General features: G+C 41.8%; 1 protein-coding gene across 2 annotated transcripts in view; it reads left to right on the forward strand.

Annotated features, from left to right (window-relative positions):
* The window catches only part of TRPC5 (transient receptor potential cation channel subfamily C member 5), a 263,064-nt gene that overhangs the window by 204,775 nt on the left and 31,612 nt on the right, over nucleotides 1–26,677 (forward strand). For both annotated transcript variants that reach the window (XM_084788954.1, XM_084788955.1), the window contains exons 6-7: nucleotides 4,930–5,252; nucleotides 17,306–17,501. In XM_084788954.1, coding sequence (XP_084645080.1) covers nucleotides 4,930–5,252; nucleotides 17,306–17,501 — 519 coding nt within the window. The remainder of the gene's footprint in view (nucleotides 1–4,929; nucleotides 5,253–17,305; nucleotides 17,502–26,677) is intronic.

Here is a 26,677-nt window from a genome sequence, read left to right on the forward strand (position 1 = left end):
CACTCACCCTTTCTTCATATGACAAGCAGCAGAACACCAGAAACTGTAGGACACATAGATCTACAGTAACCTCTGTTTTCCTCATTACTTCTTCTGTCAGGATAATTACTTAACCCATTACAAACCCGAATTTTTCTGTATCACTAAACCTACATACAGCACCCTACAAGTTCAGAAAATGTGCATGCGCCATCACTCTGATACTTTCTCCATGCACAAGCACCTTGAATTGTCCTGAAAATAATTTTTAAATATACACAAGTTGAATTTTTTAATGGGACCTGTAAGAATCTGGTTCTCTCATCCATAGAGATACAACAGATATAAGGTGACCTTCCCCAAGCCAAATGAGACAAATGAAGACAAATGAAGTAAACTTGCAGGCACTGCCCCACAGCTCCCTGTATTGGGGGGGTGTTGGTAATCACAGGTCTGAGTTCAGGTCTGCTGCTTAATAATAGAATGTATGACCCTGCTCCTTCTACTGTGATTTGAGGTTTTTCCCATGAGGGACAGCTGACAATTCATTCCCCAAGATGTCTAGTCAGTCATGCTTTTGCTATTAAATTTCACATTGAGGACTTTTAGAATGGAAATATGGCTGTCCCCCAAGTCTCCAACAACTTAGTTTATTTTTACATCCCTAATATGCATATTGCATAAATTGTAAGACCTTGAGAGTTATATAGAGCATGCATATTGAATGCATTCATGAAACATTTTTGAAAGGAGCCCAAGACTATGCCTTATGCGTGTGATGATCACTTCACACATACTTACAACTTTCTTAAAAGAAAAGCCTAGTGGAAAAAAAAATGGTGGACTCTCTGGTTACCGCTGTGTCACTCTGGCACACTGCTGGTTGAGTACCACAGTTTTCCTTTTTTCAAGAAATGTATTATATGCATTATGAGATTTTTAAGAAGAATTAGTACACATTCTATTTTAAAATCTCCTTTAGAAGTAGAGAAACCTTAACTTATCAACTTTGAACTTACTAGGTTTTGTTTAATCAGCAAAGTTTTGAATGCTTGATGAAAGTCTTTCTCCCTGGGGGTATTAGCTTACCATCAGCTGATCACATCACCGTCCTAATTTCGCTGGTGAGGCTTCCAAAGAGCCAGATACTTCTCTACTGCAAAGTGTAAGAAATCCGTTCTGCTAAGCTTATACATTCATCTTTTTAACACTCAAAGGAAACACCAACAAGCTGTGTCACATGCACAATTTGTTTTTTATTTATTTATTTACTTTTTAAATTAAGTTATTCATATTACATCTCAATTGTTATCCCATCCTTTATATCCTCCCGTTCCTCCCTCCCACCAGCTACATATTTATGTGTATGGGTATTTTGCATGCATTTGTGTACAGATGCATAGTGCCTATAAAGGCCAGAAGAAGTGGTTCCACCCCATCAACTTGGAGTTACAGGTGGTTATGAGCCACCATGTGGGTTTTGGGAATTGAACTCGGGTCCTCTTATGAGAGCAGTGGGTAGTCCTCATCACTGATCCATCTCTTTAGCCCCAAGAATTTGGGTATTATAAATGAGAAGTTATAAGTGGGAACAGTGTGGTCCTCTCATCCTCAAAAATGCCACCACTTTAGACATTCCCCAAACAGAACAAGACAACCATTAAGATTCAAGTTACAAACAAAACAAAACAAAATTAAAAATAAAAAACTCCACAGGTCCTATGGAAGGAACACTTCAAATCACTTGTTCAGAGCCAATATAGAAGTGAAATGAGATGAATTGGCCTTAAGAAATGCCTTAATTTATGAAATTACTTATTTTTAGCTGTGTGTGGTGTACACATATATGTGCACATCTGTGAACAGATGCTATTGAATGTCTTTCTCAATAATTCTCCACCTTAGTTTTTGAGACAAGGCCTCTCAGTGAACCTAGATCTCAGCAGTTTAGTTAGACAGCAGGCCCCTGGGATGCACCTGTGGGGCTGTACCACTGAACCTGACCTTTACATGGGTGCTGGGGTCTAAACCCGAGTTCTCTTGCTTTCACAAAACCAGATTTTTCTGTATTCACTGGATTGACAAATTAGTTAAGAGTACAGACTTCACCTCACAGGCTTTAAAACAAGGCAGTCAGCAAAGTAACCAAAAAGAACAACCATACATGAGGCTGGCCCTCCGTGCCAACCAATAACCCTGTACATGGAGAATAGTCAGCATTTCGTCTTCTAGGATATCACCTAGATTAACACAGAGACTGAATCTCAACTGTACTGAGTTGTGGGCATCTCTTCCACATTTACTTTTCTATAGACAAGATCATCTCCTCGTGTTCTTGGCATCATCAAGTCCCCGCATTAGACTCTCCCTTTTCTTTGGGGTTAACAGAATGTAACTCTTTGAAAGGAGTGAGGCCAAGTTTCCAACTGCATTCTGTTTGAAGGAATATAAGAAATGCCATTTATCTCCCAGCATCACTAACCTAGCTTCTGTATGCATGAGTTTAATCCCTACTCACCCTTGTGAGCTGGATCACCATCAGCCAAAACCCTCCATCTCCCAGAGCCTCACTCTTGCCTTGATAAATAAGCAAATTAAACTCCATTAGTGGTCTTCAAGATTTGTAGTCATAGAAACATATCATCAAGCAGTGACTTACACGGAACTACAATATATAAAATGGCCCAAAGGACTAAGTTGGCATAAAGAATCTGTCATCTAGTCTGCTTCTTTGACTCCTACAATCACCATTAGATGTCTCCATTAAACCCCAAGGGCCTAAGAAATACAGTTTAAAATTTACAATATTAGACCAGAAGTTATTAAGCTTTGGTCTATGGGCCAAACTTGGCTCCCTGGCACATCCATAGGTCTGTGCACTGCCTTTGGCCACTTTAGTGCTACAAAGGGAGTGTTAAGGAGTTGTGACAGAAACCTATAGCTGACAAAGTGAAAAATATGCACTATCTGGCACTTGACAGAAAAACGGCTGTTGGCGTCTATGCTAGATGAACTCTGAGCTTATTTCCCACACCCAGCACCTATCTGCTAAGGTGTTCTCCAGAGGTATAACATGAAAACTGGAGATGTCCCAGGAGAAAGGCCTTTCAGGCTTCTGAGTATCCTGAACATCCAGATTTGCTATCCTGTGGGCAACAGACTTCCCTGTGGTGGAAAAACAATACAAATCAGATCGATTCTAGACTGTACATATGCCCAGGGGATGATTTCTCACTGTAAAACATAGGTTCTTTTTGACTATCAGCAAAGAATCTCCATCTCTCCCATAGATCTCAACACTTGTAACGACCCTTGTAACATCTGTGTTGTGAGATCAACCCCCGTGCATGTGACATTTCATGGAAACAGTGCTAGACATAATGTCGAGGGACCTGGAGCTTAGTTCTGGCTCTGCCACCAAATTTGCTGTGTGATCTTTAGCAAGTCACTCTGGATTTCAGCTCTTCCATTTGGAAGGCAAGCATACCACCCACTTGCTCACAGGAATGAAAAAACTGTTTTTGATTGATTTTTTTTTCTTTGAAGGAACATGTAGAAAATATGGGAAATTTGGCTAAGATTACAAAAAAGCTGATCAGCCAGCAGAAAGTCTATCTGAAATAGAAGCACTCGTGTGGCACAGTCTCTCTGATTCTTCCGACAATGAAGAATATTGGATATACACAAGCGATTTTAACACCATCCGTTTTATTGGTTGTTGGAAGTGAAGCACACTTCAGAAGTGCTTAACGAGATAACTTGGCCCCCAATGTATTTTCTCAGGAAAGTCGCCTACATTTAGTCCTCAGAAATTGTGATGTTTAAATAAGATTATAAAGTAATGGTGCTTCAGACTGAATTCCAGGCAAAACCTAATTTTGTCCTTGGGAAGGTTAACAATTAGTTACTTACATTTCCATACCATCTTCCTGTAGGGAGTACAGGGACTCTTGCATATAAATACAGAATCACACACATGTACACAGACAGGAGTGGCATTATCCTTCTTTTATTGTGAAGGAAAAAGTTACAGGCAGATTTAAGTGGCAGTTTCTAAATAAGAGTTCTGACCACACCTTCTCACATTTTTCTATGAGGCTATTCCTCACATTCCAGAAGATAGAGGCCTTCAAGAGGCTGGAAATGGACAACCAATTCTATAAATACTGGATATTCCCTCTCCTTCAACTTCCTGGTTCTTCATTTGCACTGGAAGGCCTTTCTAACTTGTTAGGTTGTTAAAGAAACAGTAAAATACATCCATATGCTGCTAAGTGGAGAAGTACTAAATTTGCTACCTGGAAGGTTGACATGCCATTTGCAATGGTGTAGAATACATTACAAACTGCTAAAAATGCAGCAGAAAGCTCTGAGGAAAGGCTCCCTAAGGACTCTCTATCAGTGCCAAACTGTAGGCAGCAGAGCCTGGAGAAGGAACACTGAGGAGGCTGCATCTATGCTTTGTCCTTCAGGAACCACAAATTGACCACGTATTTCAAGCCAATGTGTGTGTGTTGCGAGCGGGGGTGGGGGGGGAGGGGTAGACCTGAGTTGAAATCTCACCGAGAAGTGAAATAATTTGGTCCTTAGTAACTTGGGCACCTCGATGGCTTCTTTTTCAGAAACACTCAACAACAATCTGGTAAACTCACAGTTAGAAAATGTCTGTGGATAAACCACAGGTGGCTGCTGCAGATGAGGGCTCTGAAATTCCTTCTGCTATGTATATATGCTTGGTATATATTTGGATAAGAGTGGGAGGGAGAGAGTTATTAGCACTGTGTGCTGATTGAATGGGGCAAGACGACAAACAAATAGTGCCATGCACCGGGAATTTTATGTAAGCTGAATGTTGGGTACATATCGGGTGTGTGGAAGGGTGCAAAGGGGAAATTGTTGGAAATATTCACTGTATTCCTCATATTGTGCACTTGTTGTTGTTTTTTCCAGTATAACGGTTCTCGTCCAAGAGAGGAATGGGAAATGTGGCACCCGACTCTGATTGCAGAGGCACTCTTCGCAATATCCAACATTCTAAGTTCCTTGCGACTCATATCCTTGTTCACAGCCAACTCCCACTTAGGGCCTCTGCAGATCTCTTTGGGACGCATGCTGCTCGATATACTCAAATTCCTCTTTATCTACTGCCTAGTACTGCTGGCTTTTGCCAATGGACTGAACCAGCTTTATTTTTACTACGAGACCAGAGCTATCGATGAACCTAACAACTGCAAGGGGATCCGGTGTGAAAAACAGAACAACGCCTTCTCCACGTAAGACGTGCATCTCTCTTTCTTTTGCCTTCTTTCTACCTTCCTTTTTGTTCTATTTTGCATACACAACTTCATGAGTATCTCTTCATGGGAAATCATCCTTCAACATAGAGCATGAGGAAAGTAGCATTAGAAAAGGAAGAGATTTAACAGAGACAGCAATACAAAGAGAGCCTTGCAGTTGCTCCATTTTTAAAATGTAGTTCTGAGTATTTTTGTAGCATTCAAAAGACTGACAGCCACAAAGGACATGAAAGCGCAATTCTATTCCTAGGAACTCATGGCCAGAAAATTAACTTAACTACCATTAAGTGGAGTTCAAAGAAAAGGAGACAAAAGTGTCTTAATACACTCCTTTTCTTTCCTTTTTTTGTTTCGTGTATATGCATGATCATGCAATTTATTTTCTTTCATTAGAGGAGCATATTACCCCATTGAAAGGAAAGTATCCACAGAGAACTATTCACTTTAGAAGAAAACTAAGTCAATCCCTTAAAGAAAAATTATACAAATTTTTATTTTTTTCTAGACAGTCAAGATTGAACATAGGGCCTCACATATACCCAGCAAGTTATCTGCCACTGAGATATGTTCCCAGGCTTCAGATTTTTTTGTTTCCATATTTTTAATATTTTATAAATTTATTCATATTACATCTCAATTGTTATCCCATCCCTTGTATCCTCCCATTCCTTCCTCCCTCCCGCTATCCCCCTACTCCCCTCCCCTATGACTGTGACTGAGGGGCATACACTACGATAGGCTTGAGGTAAGATTACAGTCAGCTAGTCTACTAAACCAATTTAGGGATTGAGGTGGGGATCGGCTGGAAATGTCTCTGCTCCCATTTTGGGTATAGAAAGCATCTCGTGGCTCTTTGTCCAGAAGACTGCTGCCTCTGGATAGGTAGCTTCTGTGTTTTCTCTTCCTACTGTGAAAACCTGATCCTTTGGAATTTCTTCACACACCCCCATGGCTTTAGAATTCTAGTGAAAATAAAAAAGAGAAAGAAAAGAAGCAGCTAGATGTAGTGACACGTGTCTGTTATCCCACTACTCGGGAGGCTGGGGCAAGAGGTTCGGGAGTTTGAGATAGCCTAGGCTACCCAGTGATACCCCTGTCTAAAAAGAGCAAAAGCAAAAATAAGGGAGGGGGCTAAAAAGGAGGGGGAAGGGGGCAGGAGGAAGGAAGAAAGGAAGGATAATTCATGCAGTTTTCTTAAGTTAGGAGCTTCACTAGGCTTCAGTGGCCTTCACTTTGTCCGTCTCAGCACCCATTCTGGAGACTCAAAGCTTGCTCATGATTCTCAGTCATTAAACTAATAGCTTATCTTTTCCTTTTTTGTTTTTAACAAATAGCTGCAATATAATAATTCTACAAATCTTGGAGGTACAATGTGGAGTTTTGATATATGCACACACTGTACCACGATCAAATCTGGGTAATTAGCATCCTCACCACCTCAATTATTCTTCATACATTTGTGGTAAAACAGACAGAATCGCTTCTAGGCAGTTTGAAATGTATAATGTGCTTTTCTTATCTGTGGTCTCCCTATTGGGTAAGAGATCACCAGAACTTGGTCCTAGCAACATTGTTTTCATTGACCAACCTTTCCCATCCCTCCCACTTCCTCAGCCTCCCATAACTACCATTCTGCTCTGCACTTCTACAATATCAATTCTTTTACATTCCATACATAGGTGAAATCATGCAGTTTTTGTATGGCTGGCTTATTTCACTTAACAGTAACGCCCTTTGCATTCGTTCATGTTCCTACGGATGTCAGAATTTTATGGCCAAGTAACATTCCAGTAAATTTGTGTGGGGGGAGGTCTCCTCCATTTATTTATTTATTTAGTCACGTTTCATCCTGATCTCAGTACCCTCGCTCCTCTCCTCTTAGTCCCACACCCTCACCCCCTACTTCCATTCCTTCCTTTCCTTCATCCCAGAGAACCAAGTGGTACCAATCCACCCTGGTATCTCAAGACATGGCAGGACTAAGCCTGTCTCTGTCTCTGTCTCTATCTCTCTCTGTCTCTCTCTGTCTCTGTCTCTGTCTCTGTCTCTGTCTCTCTCTGTCTCTGTCTCTGTCTCTGTCTCTCTCTCTCTCTCTCTCTCTCTGTCTCTCTCTGTCTCTGTCTCTCTCTGTCTCTCTGTCTCTGTCTCTCTCTCTCTGTCTGTCTCTGTCTCTGTCTCTGTCTCTGTCTCTGTCTCTCTCTCTCTCTCTCTCTCTCTCTCTCTCTCTCTCTGTGTGTGTGTGTGTGTGTGTGTGTGTGTGTGTGAGAGAGAGAGAGAGAGAGAGAGAGAGAGAGAGAGAGAGAGAGAGAGAGAGCGCACACATACATGACATGTATACTGTATACTTCTGGACATTGATTCTCTCCTTCCACTATGTAAGTTCAAACTCTGGGATTCAAACTCAGGTCGTCAGGCTTAGTGACAAGTACATTTACTCACTGAGACTGCTTTCTAATGCCTTTCACTGAATTATTTTCCTTAATTATGTAAGTCAGTTCAGTGGACTTCAACATTCTAGAAGATTCTTTATTAACCAAGGCCAGGTCAAGTGGCTTACATTTGGAATCCTGGCACTTGTACAACAAGGGAGGAGAATTACAAGGTTGAGGCCAACCTAGATTACATAGAAACACTCTATCTCAAGAACAACAAAAGAATAGAGCCCAGGGTGTTTTGTTGTTGCTGCTGCTGCTGCTGCTGTCATTTGGGGACAAGGTCCCATCCTCCAGACTGGCTTTTGAGCTGAGAATGACTTTGAATTCCTGGTCCTCCTGGCTCCACCCCCTAAGTGCTAGCGTTAGAGGTTTTCACATTATACCCAGTTTGACAAAGGGATTTTTTAACTTAATTAAATGTACTCAGGAAAACGTACTGTTTGCTCTCCTCCCCATATGACTTGCCTCTAGTTGTATTTCCTAAAGTGAGTTATATAAATTCCACCATTCAATGGATTGATATACAGGCATGAAAATACAGTCTGTGGTGATATGTGTGCCAGAAACATTGGGACAAAAAATTGAAAGTTTTCTTTACTGAAGGAAGTCTCAGAGTCCTTCGACTGGGAATGTCCATCACAGAAAGAGGAAGAGGTCTCCCATATATGCTGTCTACAGACAGTCTTCTGTCAAATGATCTCTCCAGTGAGCGTGTTGGAGTGAAACTTATTGGCTCATTCCCTTGCCCATAGTAGCACTCTTCACCTCCACCAGACCATCACCCATCTCTCCTCCTAGGAATCTGAGCAAAACCTCATTGGAAAAAAAAATCAGAGGATAAAGGTCTAGATTGGGCTGGTCAAGAGATAGCACTGTGTGGTTAAGCCAAGTTGCCTGCACCTTGCTGCTGCTTCTTCACTAGGAACTTCGCTTTCTTCTGCAGGACTCTGGAGACAGGACTCACAGTGACATAATTGCATTAAAAAGAGCAATTCTGCTGTGTCATTTGCACCAAAAGACTGTATTTTTCCTACAAAAGTGTTCAAAAGGAAAAATTAAATGAATGGTGTCTTCCAGGAAGTTGGGTCCTTCCCAATTCCCCTTCCATGTGAGATCTGCCAAGGAAGTGTATGAAATACCTCCTCGCAAGTTTATAATCATTATCAATACTCCTGTTGCCAAGTGACATATTGCTCCCATTGCTTGCTTAGCAGGGACTATCAACAAGGACAGGCATCTGTCACACACGAAATTCTATCTTGAGGTATCAGGTATGAAGAAGCATTGCCATGCTGGACCCAAGTTAGCAATAACATCACTTCAACTTTCCCTCTACCTTTGGATCAGTTTCCTCCAAGAGGCCTGATTCAAATGTGTTTTCTTTTAAACATTTCAACGTTGGCAGTGATAATAATAACTATTAAATTGCATGCTGCTCAGCCAGAACATCAGAAAGGGAATGTGAGCTTATTTAGAGACGTCATGGAAAAGATGGTGTCTCCCTACCTAACTTCCTCTTCCTTGCAATTCTCCAGAAACACCACTGCTACTCTGCTTTCAGATGTGCTGGGAGTTCTTTTCACCTTGAGATGTGTTTTGTAAGGAACATGATATATTTGCTAACAACTACAAGGCAACACTGTTGTTGATTTGAGCTCTGCATTCCATATTGGGAATGCTCAGCATTCATCTGCTCTTGGAGGAGGCAGTTAGGAAGACAGCATCACTCTCTGGACATAGCATTTGTGAGGGACACAGAATGAAAGTGTAAAGATGCTAACCTGTAAGTCCTGCATCTGCTTTCCGTGGTCCAGTCACTCATCTACAGATGCCTCCTAAAAACACCTGGCTATTCATCCCACAGGCTAGTCAAGACACAGAATGTTCACAACTAAATCACTTAGCTCCATATTGTCACTCTAAGTTACATTCCCTTTCAGTCCTTAGCTCGTTAAATGACAGCAGCCAGAATCTTGCAAGTCATCTGACATGCTTTCACTATTCTTGATGAAACAGCCAGTGTTTCATTCATTCTTATTCTCAGTCTTACTCTCTAAAGCTCCTATGACAGAAAAAGAGAAAGAGAGAGAGAGAGAGAGAGAGAGAGAGAGAGAGAGAGAGAGACAGAGACAGAGAGAGAGAAAGAGAGAGACAGAGAGAGACAGAGACAGAGACAGAGACAGAGACAGAGACAGACACACAGAGAGACAGGAAGAGAGACAGAAAGAGATAGAGACAGAGAAACACACAGAGAGACACAGAGAAACAAGGAGATAGAAAGTAACACTGTTTAGGTTCAGGCCTAAACCCTAAGAACTACAGCAACAGCCTCTAATAATCTCTCCTACTTTCTAAATCCCATCATTTCATCACCCCCGGCTTCATGCCCACCCAGTATACCTGTCCTGTATAAATCCAGCCTCTTTACCATATCCTGCCGGGAGTTGGAAATTTGAAATCAGGCCTCTACACACTTTCACTCTTTTCCTTCATAGTCAGTATTTCTGTTCCCCAGATACACAAAAATGTTCTTGCCTCAGCTGCCTGGGTCTTGTACACGATGTACCGCTCCTTCTGCCTGGAATGCCTGTGGCCACAGTTCAAGTTAGATTTCCATTGCTGTGATAAATGGCTCTGGGGAAAAAAAGCAGCTTGGAGAAGAACAGCTTTATATCATCTTACACTTTCAAGCCATCGTCCATCATTGAGGGAAGTCAGTGCAGGATCTCAAGGCAGGAACTGAAACAGAGGCATGGATGGAGGACTGTCGGTCACTTACTGATTTGGTTTCAGACTCACGTTCAACAACTTTTCTTAAACAAGCCAGGCCCACCTACCTGCCTGGGAATGATCCTGCACACATTGGGCTAGAACTTCCTATATCAATTGGCAATCAGTAAAATGTCCTCACAGACAAGCCCACAGGCCAGCCTGATGGGGCAATTCCTCAGTTCTTCCCGGGCTTGTCAAGTTGACAACCAAGATTAGCCATCACAACCACCTAGCCAGTTTGGCCAACTCTTCTCCAGCCTTCTAGATTTTAAGTGGCACCTGTTCTAAAACCTTTTCTTGCCCTTTTTCAGCTGTCGATTTCTTCTGTTGCCTACAGCATTGTAAACACATGTCTGCTGTAGTATGTAGCCTTTAATCATCTGTCTCTGGCTTCACCAAACTGAGACTCCTGTTGTAGTCAGGTTTGTACTTACCATACAAGGGCCCAGGACCTAAAGGTATTCAAAGAACCCATCAGATAATTGAAACAATGAAGACTGGTCATAACTATCATTTTAAATCCGGAGATAATTATAGATTTACATGCATGTAATCATAAGAAAAAAGAGAAACCGATGGAGCTTTTATCTGATGTTACATCTCGTGTAAATATTATACAGTATCACCAGAAAATAAACACTGAGGGTCTAGTTGACCTTATTTCGTGTCATCAGTCCCACAAGAAAGCCATTTACAACATGGATGGGCATGAAACAATTCTATTCTTACTTTTAGATCATTTGATTCTATTTCTACCTCCATTGGTGGCTTAAATTGTCTATCCAGCTCTGCCACTCTACTGATCACGTTGTGCCTGCTTTCAGCAAAAGCCCTTGGCTTTTTTCCCTATTGCTCTCATCCAGCACTTGGACACTTGGCTTAAGAGCAAAGCTATACATGGCTCTCTATTACATTCCATCTGTTGGTTTCAGCCCATTGCTTCAAGCTATTGAAATGTTTTCAAATATTTTTTATTATATTTTTCGGGGGGGCATACATGGGCCACAGCATGACTATAGAGGTCAGAGGATGACTTTCTTTCCTAACTTTGATTCTTCATTTCAATGTATTAGCTATTCTTCCCAGTCCTGTGTCATCTGAAAATCTGTGAAGCATGTCATTGATTTTCATCCAAAGCCTTGGTAGTTTTGTCAGATGGCCTCTGTTTTTGCTAGGCAGAATATTGGGTAGCTTTTGAAATGATACATATGAAGATCATACATAAACTGTGTCTATATCCAAGTTATGTAAACTTTTTTCATGTATGTATTGTATATATGTATGCAATAATATGGATGAGCATGTACCATAGTGTACTGTGGAAATCAGAGGACAGTTCATAGGAGTGGCTTTTCTCTCTCCACTATGTAGGTTTTAAGAATCAAACTCAGGTCATCAGGTTGGACGGCAAGCAGCTTTACTTGCTGAGCCATCTTACTGGCAAGCATAAAAATTGTAAAACACCAAAAGCAGATGTATTATTGCCACAACTATGTAGTACTAGAAACACAAATTAATAATAATCTATAAAGACCCAAAAAGCTACAAGGAGCATAGGAACATGAAGATAGAGGGCTTAACAACAGTAGTAATAAAAATAGCTAACATGTACTGAATGCTCTGATGTCCAGGTATGCTTATAAATCAGGTCTATGTGAACAGACACACTTTATCCTCCCTCCCTGGCCATGAGGCAGTCAGTCTTATTATTACCCATTGCACAGATGAAAACCTAGGGTCCAAAGCAATTAACCAGGCTGCGTCCAGTTGCAGAAATCCTAAGTGGCAGAACCATGATATCTATCCAAACATACAGGCTCCAATCTGCACTTGTGTACAGGGATATGGGAATATATCTGGTTCTCAGGAGTTAGATAAGGTTTACTGTGGAGCAGGCATCACGGTGCATGCCTGTAATCCCAGCACTCAGAAAACTTGGGCAGGACTACAGTGAGCTTAAGACCAACCTGGACTTCCTAGTTAGTTTCGTGCCGTCCTGAGTGATATCATATGACCCTGTTTCAAAAAAAAAAAAAAAAAAACAGGAAGAAAAAGATTTGCCACACAAAGAATAGTGATGAACAGATAGGATACTAAAGAAAATAGAGGTATATTATCTAGTAGGCCAGTCCCATCTTCCTTCTGCCAGACAATTACCACCTATTTGCGTCTATTCCTCTTTTATCAATGTCTCCACCTGTCATTTAATGTATATTTTCTCAATTTATTTGCTTAGATACAAATTTAGTCCCGACTGAAGGCTTTTCGTCTTCTTCTGATCACGTTTTAAGGTGGCTCACTAGCTGCCTCCTGCTTTCCTCCCACTCTCCCAGATCCTGTTATTAAAGATGTTTCCATCCATTTGACCTTGTCTTGGTTAGGCGGTTCTGTAATCTTTTATAAACACATTCAGCGAAAATCTGTCGAGTCACTGCTCTGAACCGGGCAATGAGGATATGAGATAAGATGGACCTATCACAGTAAAGAAGTTGATAGTAGAGTGGAAGCAAAAGCAAGCAATTAGAATGCCAACCATATTCTTGTGTATGTGTTGCTGGGAATTGAACTCAGGGCCTCGCACACGCTAGTCAGTCGCTGTTTGACTGAGCTACAAGCCCAGCCCCAGTCAATAACACCTTTCACATTTACCATATGCTAAACATTGCGATGAGGGCCTTTCATAGAGCATCATGGGGACTAGACTGAGGTGATGAAGTGCTGGGGCTGGAGTCAAAAAGAAAAAAGCTGGTAATATACCATGCTTCTGCAACTTGCCGAGCATGTGGTCTCTGATACTGTTTCTTAGCTGGCCAATGAGCAACAATAGCAGGCATTTCATATGGTTTCTAATAGAATACTTTAGCATATGCAAGGAACATAGCAAGATGCTTAACACACAGTACATTCATTAGTTTTCCATCACTAGGAAAATCTACTTGGCAAATAACTTAAGGATGCAAGATTTCTTTCTCTTTTTTTTTCTTTCTTTCTTTAATTACTTTACAGACTGATCCCAGGCCCCTCCCTCCTCTCCTCCCAGTCTCAGCCTCATGCCCATTCCTCCATTCCTCCTTTTCCTTCTCAAAGAAGGGGAGGCCTCCAAGTGGTAGCAAGTCACCGCTGGCACCTCAAGTCTCAGCAGGACTAAACATATCCTCTCCCACTGAGGCCTGACAAGGCAGTATCTCCTTTAAAATGGAAAAGTTTTCCCATTGGTATTAGAATTCTAAAGCTTGGTTAATGAGTTTATCCATTCCCGTGGTGATTTTATTACAGAATAAGTAATGCCTCCAGCCAGGTGGTAGCCCTTTACCTGTGAATTCTAGAAGCCGTGGGGCTTCCTACCAGTATCTTTCTAACATGTTCTTATTGGTGGAACATGCCAGGCCCTCCTACATTTTCTGGATACAGTCTCACTCTGTAGCCCTGGCTGGCCTGAAACGCACTCTATAAACCAGGCAGGCCTTGAACTCACGACTATCTCTCTGCCTCAGGGTTCCAATCACTAGAATGAAAGGCATGCACCACCATATCCAGTCCAGTCCTTTATTGTCCCTGAGCATGTCATTCAGTACGCCGGCTTCTACTGGTGGCCAGAGCACACTGAGGCAATTTGTGTGCTGTGTTGAGGGAGTTCTCACTACCGACCACTAAGGACTACCGTTCCTCACCACCCTCCTTCTTCTCCTCTTACACAACTGTCTCCATAAGGTGGCTTTTCAATTCTCAAGCGTACCCTATTAGTGGGTCTTTGAGTCAATGGAACAAGCAGCAGTGAATTCTACAGCAACATTAACCATGGAAATTGCATTGGCTGCAAATGTGGAGTTGGGTGAGGGAATTTAACAGAGTCCATTCAGGAGATGAAAACCACTCAGTCAGGCCCTATCAACACACTTTGCCTCCTTTACGGCATTGTTGTCTGTTGTGAAAACACTGCGTGTTTTCTGTATTTGGGTATATTCAGTTTCTTACAAACTCTGGTGCTTTGTCAGGATGTCATTTCTATTTCCCCATAGCTGTTTTCCTCTTTTCTGAGCCCTAGTTGCCTTAACTTATAGCATCAAGCTGCTAGGCTAGATTTTTTTGCTCCGTTACTGGTGTCCTGATGCTCCTGGCTTCTAAACTGTTAAAAAAAAAAAAAAAAAACCAACATCCAAGCCCTGGCTATGCCCTCCTAGCAGAACTAGATTTCTGCCCCTTATAGCTCCATACTTTTTTTTTTTGTTCTTCTGCGAGACTGTGTGCTGCATTGTCTTGCTTAGCTTTGACTTCCAGTCTCCTGGAAATTCAGAAGAGGTGCTGAGAACGCAGCTCAGTTGGTAGAATATTTGCCTCGTGTGCACAAAGCCCTGCATTCTACACCCAGCATTGCATAAGCTCATTACAGTGGCGTAGACCTGTACTCCCAGCATTTGTCATATTTTCTGCTCTGATGCCCTGGCCTCTGAACTATATACTCCGGTCTTACTGTTGATTTTCAAATGCCCCATCATTTAGTACTTACTTGCATCAGACAAAATGTAAGCTTTGAAATGGGGATAAAAGTAAGCTTCTAGAAGTCCAGTACTGGAAGAGAGAGTGGCGCCAGTGGTCAGGAAGAGTAGGACAGAGGCGGGGGAGATGAGAAAGCTTAGTTAATGGGAAGGTGTTACACTAACATTGGATCAAAACACCCTGGTATTCTTGTCCTCAGTGGGATGACTCTAGATACGGACAGTATATATTCCAAACTGGCTAGAAGGGGGGATTTTTAATATTCCACCACAAAGAAATGACAGGTGGTAGAGGCAGTAAAGATGACAATTAACCTAACCAAAACTTTACCCCATAAATTCATGTAATATATTTATATTGCAGATGAATTAAAAACAATCCAAAGAGATAAGTTCCTTTAAGGAAAAAAAAAAAAGCAAAAAGTGTGAGGATGACTTTTTTTTTTTCCAGTTTGAGACAAGGTCTCATGTAGACCAGTATGTAACTGCTGATATTCCTGATTCCACCTTGCAGATGAACAAACTGAAAAAGTGTATTCATTGTGACAGTCATGTTTCATGCGTTCTGCAGTTCCTTGTGCTTGCCGAATGACTTAATGTGCCACCAGGAGCTGACTGCTGGATCACTGTAGGCAGATTTCTGAATGCAAGACAGAAGAAACCTCGGGTGCCAAAAGAATCTCCCCACAAAGTTCCTCGTTTGGGCATGGAGACTAAAACAGGAAGCAATAATTTGGGAAGCCATCTAATAGAGCCTGATGTAATGGCTTAGCGAGGTCACACAGAGCTGCCCTTGAATTCTGGCTCAGCACTTACTAGCTGAGTGTCCTTGAGCCAATCACTCTCTGATTGTAGCATGGTCAATAATAATAAAGTTGTTCTTTAATTTATTGCTTTCTTATTTATTAAAAAGTCTATATTTCCTCCACAGATTTTGAAATCCTTTAGAGTGATCATATAAAAATCATCTCTTAGATTTGTTTCTATGATTCTCATTACTTGCTTTCCCCATTTCTTTGCAGTGCCACATCACTTTACAGATTTGTAATGCATATTTTTTTACAATAAATTTGTATGAGTTGTGGTAATAACGTATTCATTAGCAAGAAATCGGTGCCCAAGTAAAGTAGCTTAAAAGTTAAAATGGGTAGGATTCAGAATTCATCTCCTGTATTGGGGATGGAAATTTCTTTCATGTAAAACATAAAATTTAGTCTATGGAAATAATGCATACATAAAAGTGTAAAACATGCCAGGGTGTGGTGGTAACATGCCTTTAATCTTAGCAATCAAGAGGCAGAGGTAGGCAAATACCACGGACTTCGAGGCCAGTCTAGTTTATACAATGAATTGGGATCTTGTCAAAAAAAATTTAAAAAGAAAATGTAAAGCATGCAAATTGATAGAGTTCTTAGTAATACTTAATGTATATGTCATTAAAACCTATAACGTACTATTTTGAGATTCATCAAGCTCTTCTACTGTGCTTCATAATACCTGATCCCTGTGAAAACCACAAAGTAGTAACTTTGGTCCAGGGTATAACTCAGTGATAGAGATCATATTTACCCTATGTGGTCCCTACATTCCATCCCCAGGACCAAAGTAAAGGTGGAGGAAGAAGGCAACTTGCCTCCATGCCTATTCAATGAGTGAGAGAAAGCAATTGTCAGTTGAGATTTCAACATAGTACAGCATAGCCCAAGCTACATATTGCTTTTTAAAATATATATATATATATATATATATATATATATATATATATATAATTACATATAGGTGTGTGTGTGTGTGCCTTTTGTTGGTGTGTGCATGAGTGCAGGTGCCTATAGAGGCCAGAGGAGATAGATTCCCTGGAGCTGGAGTTACAGACAGTTGTGACATGGTCCTAAGACCTGCTCTTGGGTCATCTAGAAGAGCAACAAGTGGTCGTAACCATTGAGCCATCTCTCCAGCCCTCTGCCAACTTACAAAGCTCCATACTCTTAAGCTCTGCACTTACTGAGCACGAATAACTATAAAGGTACTATAAAACATGATCTGAAGGTCGGAAATATGGTTTAATAGGGGAAATAGCCTGTGAAATAAGCTCTGAGCATTTTTAAGTCACCAGTATGCTGAGAGGGGAGAGATAATAGTCCAGGAAGAAGAGCCCAGTGGCGAAACGAAATGACCTGGCTATCTTGTGTTAGGGAAGAGATCAAAATACACAGGCATGACAGTCTACCTATCCAAAATATGACTACTCTTATAGATCACTTCATGTTTGCTCTCTTCTCAGTCCCTTCTTAGAGAACTAACCTGTTTGCTCTTGCATCTCTTTTAGGCTCTTTGAAACCCTTCAGTCACTCTTTTGGTCTGTTTTTGGCCTTTTAAATCTCTATGTCACCAATGTGAAGGCCAGACACGAGTTCACCGAGTTTGTGGGAGCGACTATGTTTGGGACATACAACGTCATCTCCCTGGTAGTGCTGCTGAACATGCTCATTGCCATGATGAACAACTCCTACCAGCTTATTGCCGTGAGTAACTGCTTTACAATGGGGCTTCCTTGGGTTCCTGGTGGCGTCCCAGTGATATGGAGCCCATTTCAACCTCAACGAAGCTCCAAGCTCAACGGAACAGTGTGTTTGCCTCAGCGAATATACATCAGTCAGTTATTCAGCTGACTCCTTTCCAGAGCATTTCTGTTTGCAGCTTCAGTGTACAGAATGCCAGTAACCTAGATTAGGTTACTCTAGCCGATGACTTTCTTGCTATCTGTTGAAAACACTTTAAAACGTTAAAATGTTTTCAAACATTTGCATCGATTTTCTTGCCTCAGTAAGGGAACCTTGGGGGATATATGCACAGTTGGCTACTCAATTTGGCCTCTCGCTTATTTATATTCAAGATAAATCCAGTTTATCTGCTTCTCTAGGGAGACTACTGCAAACATCTTCCTAAATTTGGGGTTTGGTTGCAAACATTACCTTCCGGGAAAGAAAGGGGCTATTTTGTTTTTGGCACAAGGTTTCAATAGTATCCAAAGTTAGCCTAAAACTCACTGTGTAGCTGAGGACGACCCTGAACTCCTGATCCTCCTGGCTCCCTGTCTCAGCTCCTGTAATTACACAAGTGCACTGTAATGCTCAGTTTATAAGAAGGGCTATATTTTACAAATCAAGTAGAGATGGGTAACTGTACTCCACCATCATCAGATCCTCTTAGATTGAGCTTAGTGGTTTTAGATAGGTTTCACTGTACAGCCCAGGCTGGCCTTAAATTTCCAATCCTCTTGCCTCAGCCTCTGCAGTACCGGGATTACAGGCATGCACCATGACGCCTTACATTTTGCATTCCTGATGGTTTTGGTTTTGGATTTTCCATCATATTACTATTTCATTCATCAGTGATTGCTACTCTAAACTAGAAATTGTGAGGGTAAAGGATAAAGAATAGTTGTTGCATCTCTCTGTCTCTCTCCCTCCTTCCTTCCCTCCCTCCCTTCCCCTCTCTCCTCCGATGCCAAAGTAAATATCCAGTTTTGACTTATATTCTTATAACTTATTTATCATTTCTAGAAAGAGTATTAGCAACTGAGACTGGTTAACTGAGGACTAGTTCAGTTGAATGGCTGAATTTGAACACTTAGTTGCTAGATTGCCCTCTATGTATAGATCAGTTTGTTGCTACCATGCAGAAGGCAAACAGTGATAAAGCCTAAGTCTCTTTTTCCTTCCTATATGCTATTTCTCAGACATGGATTGTCACAAGGAGTCATTTAGCCTATGTAAGCTTCAATTATTGGCTACATGTGCTTATATATGTATGTAATTTACGTGCTAACACACAGACTACCAACATTCCCCAAATATTGTAGGCAATAATGAATATCTCTTATTCATTTCCATTATGGACAGAACACTGATACATGTTACCATAAGAGATCTTTGAATTATCTATGTCATAGACTTTCTAACCATAAATGGGGTACTATAGCTTACACCTAAAATGTCCCCACCAAGGCCAACGGGCTTAGACATTTGTTTTCCAGCCCATGGTGTTATTGGTAGGTAATGAAACCTTCAGTAGGTGGTGCCTAATGGGAAGTTAGATCATTGAGGAGTATACTCTTAAAAAGGATTATGGGACCCTATCTATCCCCTTTCTCTTCCTCTTTGCTCCCTGGCTACCATACACCTGTGCTGTGGTTTTCTGTCACAGGCTGGGAGCAACAGGATCAAGTAACCATTGTCTGAAGCCATGAACCAAAGTAAACATTTCCCATTATAATTTGAATTTTATCTCCCGTTCTTTCTCACAATGATGCAGAGGCAAATTTGTAGAATTTCTGTCAATGGGTATCTCTTCAAGTATGTAAAATTGTCTACGAGGGTGCTTTAGTTCATCGATGCTTAAGTTGCTGACTACAAAGGCACTGGAAGTGTAGTGGAACAATTTAAAAACCAAAGACTCTCATCCTGGGACTGACTTTTTATCATGGAGTCAAACTTGGGTAACTATTTCCTCTTCTTGGGCCTCTGTTTCTTCATCCAAAAAGCAAGGGAGTTGGATGGATGGTAACTAATACCATTGCCAGCTCTGTGTGTCAATGTATCTACAGATCAAGGTAGGACAGCCAAGTCCTTCCTAGCTCTGTAACTCTATTCTAGTCCATTGTTATGTTGAAACAGAGTAAAACAATAGAGCGCAGATTCATCTCTTTCCCCTCATGGCCCCCCCCTCTCTCTTCTCTCTTCTTCCCTTTCTCCTTTCCAACCCCACCTTCACTCAAATCCAACTAGAAAAAGACCTTTGAGATCATTTATGATTTATGCCCACACCTAGTCTGTCTCTAGAAGGGGTGAGATGAGAACACGCATGGAATCTAACAGGTTTCTTTTGCTGCCAATGCACTTGTAGTTGTCTCACTAAGTATCTAGTAGTTGATTATTCCTAGTGACAGAAAAAAAAAAGGGTGAAATTTTCTTGTCATCTAATATAGGGTTTCAGTGTGCCCCCGTTGAGCTGGGTGACATTTTCTAGCAAGAATGGGAATCAACTCTAACTTTTTTGTCACCACCTACTGGTATGGGATTTGCTTTCAATACCACCTACTTCGGCACCCAAAAGAAAACACCTCATTTCCCCTCCCTACGGGCCTGAGTAGATAGCCTGAATGGGGCCTACACCATCTCACACATCTGGAGCCAGGGCTAACCACTCTGAATGCTCCCCTACTGCTCTGGAATTTCCCTGTGGTATTTTTAAACTATTTGGAAATGGATCCATTAGGATGTTGACATTTGGCAACCTAATTGCACAAATACCTGAGTTTTCATAAGTGGTAAAGAACAGAAAGAAGATTTCCTTCCGTTTGTAACATCTCCACTTCAGAAGTGTCCCTTTAGAAGGCCTCTGCTATGGGAGCAAAGACTGCAGGAAGACAGCCCACTAGAGACACAGACCTCTTCTTTCAAAGGGTATCACAGGCTCCCTCAGCCTCGGGAGGAATTCGCTTGTCTGCAAATCTCACTGGGAAACTGCCCTGTGTTTATTCTAGTTCAAAGGTTAAGAGCAGCAGCTAAGAGCTATCCCAGAAAGAGTTGAGCTCTTTATCAGTGTCCCATGAAGGGCTCAAAGCCGCTGGTGAGATGGTCTGCTTTAATGAGCAGTTGAATCTAAACAAGAAAAGAATCTACAAGTGGGAAAATATACATAAAGTTACCGTAAAATCCCAAGATGCTCAGTGATTTTTTTGTAATGCTATCTGTGCATTTCTTCCCTTAATATTTTCCTCAGTTCTGAAACAAATATGATTTGAGTTGTTAGCCAGTCACCTATGACAGTTTAAATGAATAGGTCCTGGCTCTTCCCGAGATCGGGTAAGCCGTGAGAAGTTCCATGAGGCCAATGGGCCTGAGAAAGCATCAGAAGGGATAACAAGAAAAAGATTAGAGGCACAGAAAATGCCACCATCATGATGGTTTTCCAAAAGCTCAGATGTGGGCAGTGGTTCCCAAGGCAAAGATACCAGCAGCTTTCATATAAAATAACAATTGCTGGAGGACATTCTGGAGATTAAAACAAAAATGGATATATTTGTATTTCAAAAGAGTTCTGGGCTGAGATTCAGAAAGAATGGCTCCTTGTTAAAAACTCGGCCTTCCTGAAGATTGGTCTCATGGTGTTCTCTTTATAAGTTACAAACTATATCTGTGGAGCGTTCAAGTGTCCATGGCCTAGAACTCATGTTCAGAATGTGATTATTTTGGTTTCTTCCTGATTCCCACAGTCCTTGTTCACAAGATGCTAGTCATTGGCCCAGTCTGAATTTGAATTAGGATAGTGTGAATCCTAAAATCTACACCTAGACTCACCACACCGTCACATTGCCCCTCACTTGAAGTGAATATGCTGTAAAAACACTAGTACATGGGCAGGAGAAATGCGTCACTGGTTAGGAGTACTAACTGCAACAGGGCACGGTGTAGCACACCTGTCACCCCAGCACTCAGGGAAGCAGAGGCAGGCAGATCTCCATGAGTTAGAAGCTAGCTGGGTCTACCAAGCAAGTCCAGGACAGCCAGGGCTACACAGAGAAGCCCTGTCCTGAAAAAAGAGTATGACTGCAGCCACAATGTGGTCCTCAACTGTCTGTAATTCAAGTTCCAGAAGATTCAATGGCCTCTTCTGACTACCACAGGCACCAGGCACACACACACTTAGGCAAATCACCCAGACACAAATAAATCCAGCTTTTTTTTCTTTTGGCTTTTCAAGACAGGGTTTCTCTGTGTCACCCTGGCTATCCTGGCCCTGCTTTGTACACCAGGCTGGCCTCAATCTCACAGGGGTCCACCTGCCACTGCCTCCTGAGTGCTAGGATTAACGGTGTGCGCCACCACATCTTCTAAAAATTGAACCATAGCACAATATTGTTCTTTACCTGGTTGTATCACAACTCCAAACTACCCAATTTCCGTGGCCTAACCAGTTCTAGTAATGAAAGATTTTATTGTCATCATCAGGGGATGAAGAAGCTACTGTCTAGGCCTGACCTCTTCCAGGATAGAAGTCCTATGCTTGGCTCAGCTCCGAAGGAGTTGTTTTTTAAGAACGCAGAAGATAATATAAACAATACCGGCCTTCAGTCCCACTGAACAGTACAAACTCTGAAAGCTGGAATGAATCTAAACATTAGCATAGCCCTCTCCAGGTGAAGGACTTGTTCATTTCAAGGAGCAATAGACATCACATGAGGTTGCGGCGAAGCCATTTCACATGTCACTAGATAGATCCTCCCTTTGGGAGGCCCTCAGGCGATCTAGATACTGACTTTTTCTCACCTCAGTTTCTGCTTTCCTATGTTGCCTATCCACCCAGAGAGATCTTATAAGGGACATTTTCATGAAAGAGAAAACAGACATGTCGAACCATCAAAGACATATGAAGTGTCCCCTCCCTTGGGTAGTATGAAATGTGTAAATGCCCATTTTAGTAATCCATTTCCATCAGAAACTTGCTTTTTTTTGGTCAGTTTTGTCAAAGGTACATAATGACACAAAAACAAAAAATATAGTCCATGCTATCAGGGAGCTTGATAGAGTTCAGAGTGGAAAGTCTAACAATAGTAAAGGAACAATGGCACTATCATCCTACGGAGATTAGCAATTGTTTCCAAAATCTTGGGCCCAACAATAGTCAGACTACTGGGGTTTGAAACCTGGGCAGCCATGTAGTGTAACGTAGGCAAATTGGACCTCTTTCTGCCTCTCTTGACTTCTACATAAAATAAAGGCTTTTCACCTGGGATGATGTGCCATAGAGACCATTTGCCTGGCATACTTGAGGATTTAAGGTCAGTTTCTAACACTGCAACACACACACATGCGCACATGCACATCTTTTCATTTGTTTCTTACTCTGGTCCATTTCCTGCACCAACGGAAAAACCCCCATGCCTTTCCATCTGCCTTTTACATAGATTTGACCAATTAGAAAGTAGGTGGCAGCAGAAGGTAGACTTTTTCTCCTTCCCTCAACCTCACTTTCTGTGTGCTTCTAGAAACCGCTGTGTCCTCTGTGAGACTCTCAGGCAATGATTACCAGGGTTTCACCACTCTCCTTGGCCTCATTTTCCAACCAGGTCTTATCACGGAGCACCAGTCTCTCTGGTGACACTACCTCTTCATGTTGCCCTTCAAACTCTAGAAGAAGAGGCCCATCCTATTGCTAAGTGCTGACTTGCCTCAGTGTCCCGTGTTGAGCATCCCATCTTCTTCATCTCCTGTATTTAAAAAACCAGTGCTTGCATATGTCTTCAAGGTTTGAAAGACTTAGGAGTGATACCTAGCCATTCGGTTGTAGTCCAGCCAGTATCATCTGACTGCATTGTTATGGTGTGTATTTAGAAGGTATATGTCAATCTGACTTTGATGTATGGCTCAAATTTAGAAAGACAGAAAAGTGGCTGCATGGTTGAGCTCTCGTCTCTGGCAAAGAAATAGCTTGCACACCATTAGAGAGTGACCTGATCTTTGCTGAAGCACCACCCCTTACTCCTTTCTACCATTGCTGCTTTGATTGCCTGTGAACCCTTTCAAAGGCGAATGAAGTTCTCTTTGCCCCAATAATGTGCTGGCACACTGCAGAGAACCACGGAGAGGACTCATGTAGCTAAGAGCTACATCAAAGCTCTAGATCCTGTCTGTGTGACAATAACAAAGGGGGATGAGCTTGGTGTGTCTGGATCCATACATCCTCATTCTGGGCCCTATTACCACTATCGAGGTTAGAGGTTTTCTAAGATGTTAAAATTCAGTAGTTACCATATAATGAATAAGGATAACTAACATACGGACATGCCTTTATTGATTGCCAGGCACTAGACCAATTATTTTCTATCTATTATCACTATGACCATCATGCATGACCACCATTTACTTATGGGCCACACATTATACAAATTCATTCAGTGCATATTATCTCATTAAACCATCACATCCACCTTATAAGGTATTATTAATTTCATTTTATAAATGAGGAAACTGAGGCAAAGGCATTGAAGTCACTTGTCTAAAGAGGCACACTCCTTTCTAATTAGCATGCTTGTTATACACATTAATTAGTTTCGGTGCGCTTTTTTATTACATGCATACAGCAAGCGCTATAGAAACCCAGCCTCTCTGTATCTAACCTACCTTCCCTCCAACTCTAGCAATCACTATTCTGTATTTAGGTCAATGTTCATTTAAAAGCATGCACTTGGGAAAGGATAAATGCTGTACTTGTATTTCTGAGCCTGGCTTATTTCACCTGACATAATATCCTGCATTTCCATCCATTTTGTTGCAAAAGAAAAGGATTTCATTCTCTTGATGGCAGAATAATACTCCATTGTGCATATGCACCACATTCTCTTTACCCGGTCATGTCTTGATTCTGTATTTCAGCTATTGAGATAATGTCACAATAAACATCTGGATGCAGATATCTTTTTTGGAACAGTGATTTCCTTTCTTTTGTGTGTATGTCCAGAAGTGAGACAGTTGGATATTATGAATTCTATTTTTCTTTTGTTGAGGAGCCTCCGTATTGTTCGCCATAATGGCTATGCTAATTTTTGTTCCTAGCAGTAGTGTATGGGAATTCATTTTTCCCTCACACCAGCATTTGTTATTTCTTGTCTCTCGATCCAAAGTAACAACAGTGTCCTATCCTACCTCCTCCTTTTGGCCCGTATTCTACTCCAAAGGCCCTGATGCACACAGGACACCCAGCTTCTATCCAACCTCACCCTTCTTTCCGTTGGCTTACTGACTCACTGATTGTCTCCAGGCTTCTAACCAAAGAGATCCTGTAGGGAGACTGCCTTTCTCCTCCAAACTAAGTGTCACCTTTCCTAAGCCTGTATGCTCAGCACCACACTTACACCTCTGTCTCTCTCTCTCTCTCTCTCTCTCTCTCTCTCTCTCTCTCTCTCTCTCTCTCTCTCTCCCCCCTTCCTCTCTCTCTTAGGGTGCCTACCAGACATCAAATACATACTTTCCCCTCAACTCTGTCCTTAATTCTGTCAGACAATTAGCCAGCTATGGTGACTCATATCTTTATTTTTCCCAGCCTAGTACTTCTTATTTATTTATTTATTTATTTATTTATTTATTTATTTATATTCTTCTCTCAAACAACACATTCTGACCTCAGTTTTCCCTTCCTCAACTCCTTCTAGTCCCTCCCCACCTCCACTCTCCCCCACACCGACTCTTTCTCCATTTCTCTTCAGAAAAGAGCAGGCCTCGCAGCAATATCAGCTGAACACAGTACAACAAGATACAATAAGAAGAGGCACAAATTCTCACATCAAATCACATTTTTATTTTTTAATATTCATTTTTTAGGTTCATAGGTTTTGCATGTGTGCATGTTATACAGTGTGTGCACACCTGCTGACCTCGGAGGCCAGAAATGGAGTTACTAGAGTTTCAGATGTTTATTACATCCCAGGAATAGAACCTGAGTCCTCTGGAAGAGCAAGAAGTGCTCCTAGTGACTGAGCCTCACCAGCCAGTGGCTTATGCCTTTAACCCAGCCCTCAGGAGGTAGAGGTAGGCAGATCTTAGTGAGTTCAAGGTCAGCCTGATTAACATAGCAAGTTCCCGCACAACCAAGGCTGCATGGTGAGACCTTGTCTTAAAAAGATATTCTGTCAGAAACACCAGCATACAGGCACAGAATAAACAAACCCACCGCCATACTCATGAGCATAACAAGAATTCATTATCTCACACACCTGCCTTGGAATGTCTCTGCTCTCTGCCTTTTTTTTTTTTCCCAATCAGATCTTGTATGCCTAAAGTGTCTCTTGAAATTATACCCACAACAGTAATCGAACTGTCCAACACCCTGCTCTAGAATTGGAGATTGAGGCAAAGGCTGTACAGCTGGCGGCAACTGCTCACTGCTTTTAGACTGCCACTTTCTGCCTGGCCTGGTTTGGCTCGCCCCCTGGTGGTATAACATAGGAACAGCATCGCATTGTCTTCGCTCTATTGCACATTTTCTTTGCTTTATTGCTCTTTGGCTTCGAGTTTGTCTGTGAGCAGCAGGAGAATGTGCATCTGCTGGGGACCAGATTGACTCACCTTGAGATTGTCACAGCACGTGATTGCAGGGTTCTGCTGAGCTCTAAACTCAGTTTCCAACTGTAGTTGCAGGCTGTGCTGCTTGCTACTGCCTGCTAAGAGTTTTAGTGACTGACAGAGGGGCAAGGAGGGACGGAAAGAGTGCACATAAACAGAGGTGATTTTCTTTCCTGATGTTAAAAGGCAACCTGACAGAACAGATACCTGAGCTGCTTCTCTGTATCCCATGGGTTGCCTGTCCTTAGTGTTCATCAGAAGCATAAATAGCTATCATCTTGGGTCAATCTTACAGAAACAGGACTGACTATGCCAGTTACCAGTTAGCCCTGATGCTCTTCCGATGTGCCCGAGGAAGCAAAGGGAGGGGCACCAGCAAGAAAAAGTGATTGGAGGCACAGGAAATGTCACCATCTTGGTTTTGCAAGTGCTCAAATCTGGGTAGCAGGTCCCAAGCCAAAGATATCAGCAGCCTCTACCAGTGGGCATTTCAAAAGGCTTCCGGGCTGAGATTCAGAAGAAAGGAAAAATTGCTACTTGTTAAAAACTGAATCTCCCTACAGATTGGTCTCAGG

This window comes from Acomys minous (assembly GCF_964271855.1).
Source record: "Acomys minous genome assembly, chromosome: 7".
Lineage (NCBI taxonomy): Eukaryota > Metazoa > Chordata > Mammalia > Rodentia > Muridae > Acomys > Acomys minous.